Raw genomic sequence first — 11,548 nt, forward strand, 5'->3', positions numbered from 1 at the left:
GTTATTAAATGACAAGAAAACTGGAGTTAATTGAAAGTTACAAAAAAATATGTCACATTGTAAAATAAGTGAACTTCACTGGTTAGAAAAAACAAATTTTTAAAATATAATCTGTGGCATAATAATAAAAAAAAAAAAAGGTGGTCTTTGTCCCCAACTATTGCACAGAGCTCCTAAAACACTTGGAATTTCCTGAGTAACAGGAGTGTCTTCTGTTATACATAACGGGCCCCTGCAGACCATACCTGAGTTCATGCTAATGAGTTGACTTACTGGGAGGAGCCAACATAGCTTTAGGATGGGGGCTGGTGGCCAGGGGAACCAACCATATGATTAGAGGGTTGGAACTTACAGCCCCATTTTTCAGGAAGCAGGGAGAGACTAGAGACTGAGATCAAACACATGGCCAATGACTCAGTCGGTCACGCCTATGTAATAAAACCTCAGATAAACACCCTGGACTCTGAGGCTTGGCGAGCTTCCTGTTTGGTGAACATATCTGTGAACCAGAAAGGTGGCACCCCAACGCCAACAGAAGTTCCTGCCTGCCCCCTACCTCCACCCCAAACCTTGCCTTATGAGTCTCTACCGTTTAGCTATTCCTGAGTTGTATCCTTTATAATAAAACTGCAATTGTAAGTTTACAACTTTCCTGAGTTCTAGAGAATTATTGTTCCTGAGGGGTTTGGGGAAGGCCTGAATTTGTAGCTACCCAGGCAAAAAGAACAGGTGGCCTGGGGCCACCGAGAACTTATGACTAGCATCCAAAGTAGGGGCAGTCTTGTGGGACTGAGCCCCGTAACATGTGGGGTTTGTGCTACCTCTGGGTAGTGCCCAGTCTGAATTGGACTTCTACTCCAGGAAGATGGGATAGATGTATTTTTCACTCTTCCTCCACTAATCACAACTAGAACTCTGGACATTACATTTAAAACAAACAGGGACTTCCCTGGCGGTCCAGTGGTTAAGACTCCGCACTTCCAATGCAAGGGGTGCAGGATCAATCCCTGGTCCAGGATCTAAGATCCCACATGCCGTATGGTGCAGCCAAAAAAAAAAAAAGAAGAGTAAGTAGGGTGGGGTAGGGGACTAACATTGTCTGCCATGAGAATTAAACATTTAAAACAATAAATAAATAAATAAAACATAAGAAGACTCTGAAAGATGGAGAGACGAAGGCAGACTGGCTAGGGACCTTAGGATCTAGAACAACACAGTGGTGTCATTGGAGATTACATGGGAAGCCTGCATTTCCATCCCCATCTGACACTAATGAGGTCCCCCTCCCTCTCCCCAGGTGGTGGCGTCAGAGGACGTCAATGAAGAGCCAGGGCTTTCACCACCACTGCCCAGAGGTTTCAATCAAAGATCGTTCATCATATGAAGAACCAGGAAGATCTTAAATTGAACAAAAAGAGACAATCAATAGATACCAAATCAACATGACAGAGAAGTTAAAATGATCTGACAAAGACTTTAAAGCAGCCACCAGAAAAATGTTTCAATGAGTAATTAAAACATGCTTGACAGAAATGAAAAACTAAATAGTCTCAGCAAAGAAACAGCAAGTTTTAGCAAAGAAAGGGACGCTATAAAGAAGAACCAAATGGAAATTTAATGCAATAACCAAAATTTTTAAACTCAGAGAAGGAAAGAATCAATGAACTGGAAGACAGAACAATAGACATTACCCAACCTAAACACAGAGAGAAAATAGACTGGGGAAAGAGAAAGGACACAGCTTCATGGACCTGTGTGACTATTACAAAAGGCCTAACATTCACGTCATCAGAATCTGTGAAAGAGAAGATTTTCCTAGCAAGGTCCACATAACTAGTCACTTTCACGCCCATCCTCAAGATACTACTCTTACTCACTCCCCTCCATGACCATATGATACTATCTGCCTTGCCCAGATCACTCTGGGCTCCCCAGGTTCTCTTTTCCTAACATCTCCTAATCTCCTTTCTCTACTCCTTATTGTTTAGGACTCAATTCTAAATGGCCTTTCCTAAGAAGTCTTTTTTGGGGGTAATAGATGAGCATTGATGAAAATGATCCAGTTTAAGAAACAACAATATTTAAAGGCATTTTCAAAAGTATATAAGTTAGCATCAGGTTTGGCTAGGTGAAACAAAAAGGCCAAAAAATAGCAGTTTATTTTTTCCTCACATAAAAGAAATCCAGGGTTAGTATGGCAGCTCTGAGTCATCAAAAATTCAGGCTTCTCTTGCTGTTTCAATATCCTAACACTGGTTTCTATCCCCATGATTACCTCATGATCCAGGATAGCTGCGAGTGGCCCAGCCATCTTGTGTGAAGCCAAGGCAGCAGGAAGGAGGGAGGAGAAAAGGTAAAGCAAAGGGATGTGCAGTGGACTGTCCTTATTCTCAGAAGCCTTCCTGTAAGTCCCACCCCATGATTTCCTTTCCCCACTGGCCAGAACTTAGTCACTTGGCCATACCTAACTGCAAGGAATTTGCCCAGTATTTTTGCTGGGCAAAAAGATGAATGGATTTGGATAAGCACTGACCGGTCTTGCCACAGGCAGTTTCAAAATTTTTTGAGTCACAGTGACTTCCCTGGTGGTCCAGTGGTAAAGAATCCATCTTCCAATGCAGGGGACACAGGTTCGATCCCTGGTCAGGGAACTAAGATCCCACATGCCATAGGGCAACTAAGCCCACGCACCTCAACAAGAGAGCCCACGTGCTGCAAACTACAGAGCCCACGTGCCCTGGAGCCCGCGCGCCACAACTAGAGAGAGAAAATCCACATGCCACAACTAGAGAGAAGCCTGTGCACCACAACAAAGAGCCCACGCTGCAATGAAAGATCCCACATGCCTCAATGAAGATCCCACATGCTGCAACTAAGAACCAATGCAGCCAAAAAAGTAAAAGAAAATAAATTTTAAAAAATGTTTTGAGTCACAAAACATTGATAAAATAATTGAATGGCGTCCCAGGTTGAGAACATAACCAATTACATACTATTATGTTAATGTAAATGGATTAGAGTTGGGGACAGCAGTACAAATTCATGTTTAGTTTAATTTAGATATAGATGAATACATATAGAAATATTTATCAGTATCTATATATAACACAAGTTAGTATACACACACATATATCTCTTTGCTCTGTCATCTCAGAGAGCCTAGCAGCAATGACACCCTAGTAGCAACAAACACACCTAGTACCCCAGATCTTGGTTTCTAATACCATTCTCCAATAAAAAGAACAAGGGCTCCTTGGAGAAATGGTTGATTGGTTGATTGGGACAGGAAGTATATGAAAATGAGTCTGGAGCATCTTTTGGTGCCAGAGTATAAAAAAGTAATTTTAAAAGTGGCGGGGGGCCAAACCCACAATATCAGGGATATGTCAATTGGATAAAGGAATCAACTGAAAGAGATCCCAATGGCAAAAGCTGGAAAAATGTAAGCAAAAGAAAAAATAAATAAGATAGTATTAGATTATAACCCAAAATATTCATGAATCCGTACTGATATAAATAATTAGACAGATAGATAAGAAGAAGAGTCAAATCTCCTGTGCAGGAAAATTCCAAATAATCTGTGTAGACACTCCATCCTTAGGGAAGTGGAGCATAGCTTCCCAATCTTTAAGCGTAGCCTAAGCATAGTGAATTTCTTCCAAAGATTAGAGCATAAAGGGAGAAAAAAACAGAGTAACTTTATAGTGAAAAAACATGATAAACATTACCTCAATCAGGTGATCAACAGTGATTAAGTCATCCTGATAGCATGTACCCTTGATGTGAAGCCATGAGAATGGCACTTCACCTCTGTGACCTTCCTCTCAAAAATGTGTTGCCCCAGTTTCACCACGAGAAAAACATCTGATAAATCCCTGAAGGACATTCTACAAAATACCTGACCAGTACTCCTCAAAACTAATAAAAAATAATCCAAACCATAAAAAATAAGTAAAGCCTGAGAAACTGTCGCAGCCAAGAGGAGCCTAAGGAAACATAATGAAGAGGGCATGCAGGTATGCTTCAGTGGTCCCTCAAACTGAACATGCAACTTTGTGTATATACCCATTTATAAAATTGCTAACAAGGAGTCTACACCTTTCATCGAATTCTCAAAAAGGGGTCTATAATCCAGAGAAAGTTAAGAAAACCTAACTCATTCCAGCTTTCAACATTTTATAAACATTAGATATAGGATGGGAAGCATCCTATATCTGGTACAAGGTTTTGGGCACAACTAGTAAAATAGATGCAGTCAGTCAGCTTTTTCAATTTACCTATCAACTTCCTAAGAGAAAAAGAGTGCATCCTGCACGCATGGCCACCAGGCTTGAGTATTCTGCTCACTGCCTGTCTGAACACTCCTACATGGGAGCAGAGCTGCCCTCCTTGTCACTGGGCCCTGGCCGATTTCCAGCTAGGTCAAAATCTTCTGGGTCAGCATTTATCAAGTGAGGCCATTAACGGCTTCTTGTATTTCAATCAATGGAAGGGAAATATGTGTGTTAAGGTATCTTTCAAGGATGAATAAGAAGACTGGAGCACTTCACTTTGGTCTGAATGCTTTCCAGTGACTACCAGCCTAACTCAGGGTTTCTCAACTCGGCACTGTTGGTGCCCTGGGCCAGATAAACACTCTGTTGTGGGAGCAGCCCTGTGCTTTGCAGGATGTAGCAGCATCTCTGTCCTCTACCCACGATGTGCCAGTAACACCTCCTCTGAGTTGTGACAACCAAAAATTTCTTGGGACATTGCCCAAGGTCTCCTGGTAGCAAAACTGCCACCCACTGAGAGCCACTGGCCTAGCTGAAGAAGGTTCCATATGCATGTTTTCTAATGACATTTCCTTTGCATTGTTTGCACATGTCCTTTGCATATTTATGTATTTGAGGCTTCCTGGTTTTAGTAGTATTTAGTTTTAAAGTGATCAGAAAGATATTATGGTGAGTGGAAGGACATCAGAATCCTTATGAGTGGGTGTGAGGTCACCAACACTGCTGTTGACCAGATGGCTAAAATCCTTTCAGAAGGCAATTTGGCGATTTATACCAACTGACACACTAAACCTACAATCCAGTCTTTTTTAGAAGGAAATAATCCAAAATAATAACTTTTAAAAGTTATATGTATTGATGTCAGGCCAATGTATAATAACCAAAACTTAGAATTAACCTAAATATCCAACTGGGAAATGGTGAATTGAATTTGGTACCTCCACATTATGGAGTATTTAATATACTGAAACAAAATGGATTTTTATATACACATAATGCAAGAAAGTAAAAAAATGATTAAAAAATTTAATGGCAACTACAATTATGTAAAAACTCTGTATGAACTTGGGCATGGACTAAATAGAAGTAAGTCAAAGAAAAAAAGAGGGTGGAGTTAGGGCAGCTGGTTGTCTCAGAATCCCAAAGTTCCTGTGCTTGAGTTATACTGTTTCTATGAAGAAAAAAGGGGAGAAAAATACATAGACTACAACTTTATTCGCTACCCTCTAAACTGGTTTTTACTATCTTACTAATGGGTTTAGCCAAACTTTTAAAAAGTTTATTGTTTTGTTTTGACCACAGAAGGACTCCGATATGTAGAGTTTTTGTATGTGACTAAAGTCATCAGCTTAAAACAGATTGTCCTAACCGTATGCTAGAGATCTAATGTACAGCATGGTGACTACAGTTAATAATAATGTGTTTTTGCAATGTGTTACTTGCAATTTGCTAAGAGAGTGGATCTCAAGTGTTCTCACCATAGACACAAAAAAAGGTAAAGATGGGAGACTATGGATGGCTAATTAGCTTGATTGGGGGTATCATTTCACAATGTATAGGTATATCAAAACATCATGTTTTTATGCCTTAAATACATGCAATGATTATTTGTCAATCATACCTCAATAAAGCTAAAAAAAATAAAAGGACTCCATTCTCACTGCAAAAATTTGAAAGACACTTAAAAGTCTCAAGAAAACAAAATGCCCACAATGCCAACACCCAGTGATAAATTATATTAATATTATACCAAACTCCTTTTAGTCTATGAGTTTGACTTAGGTCACTTATGAGCACTTTTGGAACACGTTTTTAAAGGCTTTAGATTATTGATTTAACCAGCACACCTGCGCTTCACAGAGTTCTCAGTTACATAATTTAAGGTATATTGAGTTAAGTCATTTCTTGCTACGGAGACCTGTGCCCTCTCGTATGAGGCGCCCACTGGCTAACACTTCTCCAGGGCTTTCCGAAGCACTGCTGACACTTAAGAAATAAAATGCATTATGTATGTCTAAAGGACATGACTCCTAGAAAGGACTGAACCTTTTCCTCAGAGACCTATATGCTCTATAACAGAAAAGGCCAGTGGAGATTATGCTGCACCCCGTCCAAGGCCCTCCGCTTAAAACACGTCAGCCCCCCGAGGGGCGCACACTTGATGTGGACACACTTACAGGTCGTAGGAGAACTTCCTCTCCAGGTTGGTCTGGTTCTTCTGAAACTGAAGGACATCCTGCTGCAGCCTGCCGTAATTCTTCTGCAGGGCCTTCAACTGGTCTAAACCGAGAGGAGGACATGAAATCACACAGGGCACCAGCATGGCCATCCTGACAACAGCAGACACACCAAAACCCACCACGGGAACACAATGGGCCGTGGCACCAACAGAATTAGGAGGGGAAAGAGGAAGGGATGAGAGCACGGCCCCTCCCCAGGAACCTCCCCACCCCAGTCCTGGAAGCGGCCCAGAAGATGTGCAATCCTATGGGAACCAGCACCTTGATTCCTTTTCACACATCTCTCCTAAATCTCCTTTTTGACCTGCAACCCTTACAGTGCACCAGGAGGTTCTAGCCACCTATTTCTCTCCTAGACATCATAAACCCTGAACTGTCCCACAAGGGCACACACGCCACTGTGTCTCCTGCCCCCAGAAGACGTATCCCTCAATCTGTGAAACACTAATTTCGACATCCAGTCAGATAAGCAGCCACTCCTGCTGAACCCCCTGTTCTCAGCTACCAGGCTACCTGCCAGCACCCTGTCATTTGGTCACAGGCCAGTTATTCTCTGAGGCCCCATGTGCACTTAGTCACCTGACCCTCCTATCTGGGAAACAACAGCTTTCTTTGAGGAAATCCATCAGCCACATCACTGCTGCCCTGATGACTCGGCTCGGAAAAGCTCTGTAGAAAAAAAGCAGCAGCTCACTGACCAAGAGCCAAGCTGGGGGGTAGAAGGAAAAGCTGCCACAAAGGGGACACCAGGACGGGTCGAGGGCAGCAACGAGGGCCTGAAACACAGCCCTGGACAGACACCTGAGTTTCCCCAAGGTCTGTCCTCACAACCCTAGACCTACAAGGCTCTCTGGGGGGCAGGGGGGGGCAGATCAAATTAAATAAAAGTGAAGGATTCGATGAACTGCTGATACACACAGCAACAGGGATCCTTCTCAAAAGCACTTATTTATATGCCACGCTCGAAAAGACAAAACTACAGGGGTGGACAACTGGTCGCTGGGTGCCCGAGGCTGAGGCGAGGGCAGGTGTGGGTGGGGCTTCCTGGAGTGACGGACACGAGCTGTGTCTTGACTCTGGTATCCAGGGGACGGGGCACGTGTCAAAACACACAGAAAGGTACACTGCAAATGGGTAAACTTTATCGTGTGTAAATTATACTTCAACCGACCTAACTTAAAAAAAAAAAATTCTATAATCAAACCGAGCATGGGGCGATGGAATACTACTCAGCAATAAAAAGGAATGAACTACGGCAGCCACAACAGAACGGATGAATTTCAAAATAATTATGCCGTGAGAAAGAAGGCAGACGAAAAAGGGTATATGCCGTCTGATTCCATGTATACAAAAATTATAAAAATTACTAACTCAGCTAGAGGGACGGAAAGCAGATCAGAGGGGCCTGGGGAGGATTACCGAGGGGCACAAAGAAACTTCCTGGGGTGATGGATATGTTCACTGTGTTGATTCTGTGGTGGTTTCTTCAACTGTATGTTTACGTCAAAACTTATGTCACACGGTGCAATTTAAATATGTGTAGTTTACTGTATGTCAATTACACCTGATTAAAGCTGTTTAAAAATACTAAGTACAGCAAAGGCTGCAGGCTGTTGTGCCCTGCTTGAGGACTGACCAGCAGATCATCAGCTCTGAGAAGCCCCCGGCAGTCAAGCAACCCATTTAAACTTAGTGAAACTCTGAGTTTCCCCTATTAATATTCTTAGAAGCTGATCTGGAACTGCAATTCTAGACCAGCACTGCCAAATAGAACTATAATATTATAAGCCACACAGGTCACTTAAAATTTACTAGCAACCACATTTTTAAAAAGTAAATAAAACCAGGTGAAATTAATTTTAATAATATATTTCATTTAACCCAACAGATCCAAAATATTACCATGGCAACATAGGATTAATGTAAAAAATCATGAATGAGACATTTTATATTCTTTTTTTCATACTAAGTCTTTGAAACCTGGTGTGTATTTTACACTTATAGCACATCTCAATTCAGATGTTAAACAGGAATCGGGAATTCTTGATCTGAATTTAGATTTCATAAAATTGACAGTTAAAAAGGATAGTGGTATACCCAAGTTGTCCCAAAGATACTTAAGTTTCCCAGTAACTGAGTCAAGTATCAGTTTTAAATTTAAATTGCCGAAAATTAAACAAAAATTAAAAATCCAGTTCTTCTGTCCCATGAGCCACATTTCAAATGTTCGCTGGCCACAGGGGGTTTGTGGCTACAATTCTGGACAGCCCAGTTCTAGACTGACCTTCCCACCTTAGAGGTGGAAACTGAGGCTGAGGGCGCTGATGGAGTTTAACTAGGGGCAAAGGTGAGACTAGGGTCAGGTCAAGGATCAGAGGCCCCAGTGCTCCTTTCACCAGGTTCTAAGGCTGCACTGGACCCTGTGACCCTTCTGGTCACACCTCACAGAGGGGCTTCACCCCATCCCTGCCTCCCCCGGCGGCTTCAGAAGGGCCCAGAGAAAAATCCTGGCTGCCAAACTGAATAAGAGTAGCTAGGAAATGGAATTAAACTAGGCTGGATAATTTTTATATAAATTTCATGAAGGAAATCTGATTTCAGGGTGACCTAATGAAAAGAGAGCATACATATACCATATATATATATATATATATATATATATAAAACAGATTACACACACATGTCAATGTATCACAAAATGAGAATCTGAATTCTCTACATAACAGCTTGCAATGTATTCAGTAAACTTATAAAAGGAAAAGCTCTTTAAGGAAACATAGTTAGGCAAAAAGAGTAAAGATTACCCAATTACTTGTAATACCACCCATCATTAGAGTTCACTAAGAGACCCTAGAAAAGGACAGAGGAAAGGTGGGTTTTTCCTAACAGGCCTGATGTCTGGGGGGAGTGGAACTCACCTTGCAAGGTTCTGATGAGCCTCTCGCTTGTGGTGATGTTATTCACTAAAACTGCCTGCAAGGAAGATAATCACATAATGAGACACTGGCAGCCTGACAACTCAGAAGCGCCCTGACAAGATGTGCCTGAGGGAGAAAAGGTGGGGAGCAGCCCCCCTCCCACCCCGGGCTGTGAGCCCTCTGCGGCCTGGGGAGGGGCAGCACCATGTCCCAGCACCAGCCTGCAACCCGAGCAAGGGGCGGGCGGCTTCCCCGGCCCTGTTTCAGCTCCGTGCCGGCTGAAGCAGCAACTCCGGCCTTTCTCTGGGGGAGCCCAGGTACAGTCCTGTCTCAGTCAGAAGCCAAACTGAATTCCATCCTGGCTGATGGGGAAAAGAAACGGGGGCTCAGCTACCGCTCCGCCTGCGAAGCTTCCTGATCCATTTTAACTTCTGACGTCCTTCCTTCTCTCCAGACCCTGCGAGCTCAAAGGATGGAGAGGTCACCCCCAGTTAGTTACACAAAGCTGGGAATGCTGACAACCGAGGAGGAAGAAGCAACACAGGCCTCGGTATAACAGTGAAAAACAGTAAAAAGTAAGAAGAGTGTGGGGTTAGGTGTTAACCAGCAGCCGGTGGGCACGGAGTCACCACCTGGGGCCAAGTGCCGCTCTGGGCGCCCCGCATTCATGGCCCCATGACTCTTCACACCAGCTGTGTGAGGGCGCACAATATGATCCCACTGTAGGGGACAGGAAACTGAGGCACAGCTGGCTTTAGAGACTCAAGGTCACGTGGCCTTCTCAAGAGCAAACAGGCAGAGCCCAAGCCCGAGCCCGGCAGGCCTGCCCCAGACACGGAACTCTTCCTTACTGCGTACTTGCCAAAGCGGGATGTGAACCCCAGCAGGACAACAATCCTGTGACCGTACCCGGTGCAACAGCAAACATGCACCTGAAGAAGAGGGGACCAGAACATTAAATACCAGCACGCGTCACACAGGTAAGAGATGTTCCCTGGACACACACACAGAGGTGCGTACTGGGCCATAACATGCAAGTTTCTTATTGTGTCATAATCAACAAGGTTTTGTCAACCTGCTGGCCATAACTTGGGGACAGGCTGCTGTCTCATTCCTGGGTAAAGGAGGACAATGACAGCCACGCCGCCTCACCCTTCTGTGCCTCTGTTTCCTCTCGGACCTCTCCGTCCGGCCCTCACTCTTTGTCCTGAATGGAGCTTTCTGGAGGAAGGTGTTTCTAGGGGTGCGTGCCTAGCAGTGAAATCTGGCCAAATGATTCTGGTGTTTATTTCAGGAGGTCTGAGCATGGGGAACACTTCCTGGCACAACAGGAAAGAAGTCACAGTGATACTATCTGTACAGTTAATCTCTCAGGGAGAGATCATCAAGAAGAGTGTTTATGGATATTCTGCGTGGGCCAGCGGGGAATCAGATTCACACAGCTCGCAGGTCCTGCCACTCTCAGAAAAGGTTTGCACACATTCAGTTAAAAAGGCGAAAGATCGCCCTAAGACACAGCGGTCCCACTCTGGGGTATATATTCAAAAGAACACAAAGCAGGATCTTGAAGAGATATCTGCACCCATGTTCACAGCAGCACTATTCGCACTAGTCAAGAATCGAAGCAACCCAGGTGTCCCTCAACGGATGAATGGATAAAGAAAATGTGGCATACACATACAATGGAATAGAACATGGCCTTTAAAAAGAAAGAATGTCACATGCTACAACACTGGTGAACCTCGAGGACATCATGCTAAGCCAGTCACAGATGGGCAAGTACTGTATGATTCTACTCACAGGCAGTGTCTAAAGCAGATGGAATCATGAAAACATGAAGTGGAAAGGTGGCTGCCAAGGGTGGGGGAGGGGAGGAGGGGGGAGGGGTAGGTGGAGGGGACGGACTAGGGTTTAATGGGCGTAGAGTCTCAGTGTTGCAAGACGAAAAAGTTCCAGACATGTGCAGCACAACAGTATGAATATATTTAACACAACTGAATTGTACACTTCAATTTCCACCTTGCATGGGTATCAAAACCACCTTCCCTCTGAACAACAGTGCTGAAACAGAACAGAAAAAGAAAAGGAGCACTTAGATAATTACACCCTGATAATC

General features: G+C 43.6%; 1 protein-coding gene across 2 annotated transcripts in view; it reads right to left on the minus strand.

Annotated features, from left to right (window-relative positions):
• The window catches only part of GOLM1 (golgi membrane protein 1), a 53,774-nt gene that overhangs the window by 14,536 nt on the left and 27,690 nt on the right, over positions 1-11,548 (minus strand). For both annotated transcript variants that reach the window (XM_082469831.1, XM_082469830.1), the window contains exons 4-5: positions 9,433-9,487; positions 6,452-6,554 (exon numbers count right to left, since the gene is read on the minus strand). In XM_082469831.1, coding sequence (XP_082325957.1) covers positions 6,452-6,554; positions 9,433-9,487 — 158 coding nt within the window. The remainder of the gene's footprint in view (positions 1-6,451; positions 6,555-9,432; positions 9,488-11,548) is intronic.

This window comes from Balaenoptera physalus (assembly GCF_965194825.1).
Source record: "Balaenoptera physalus genome assembly, chromosome: 7".
Lineage (NCBI taxonomy): Eukaryota > Metazoa > Chordata > Mammalia > Artiodactyla > Balaenopteridae > Balaenoptera > Balaenoptera physalus.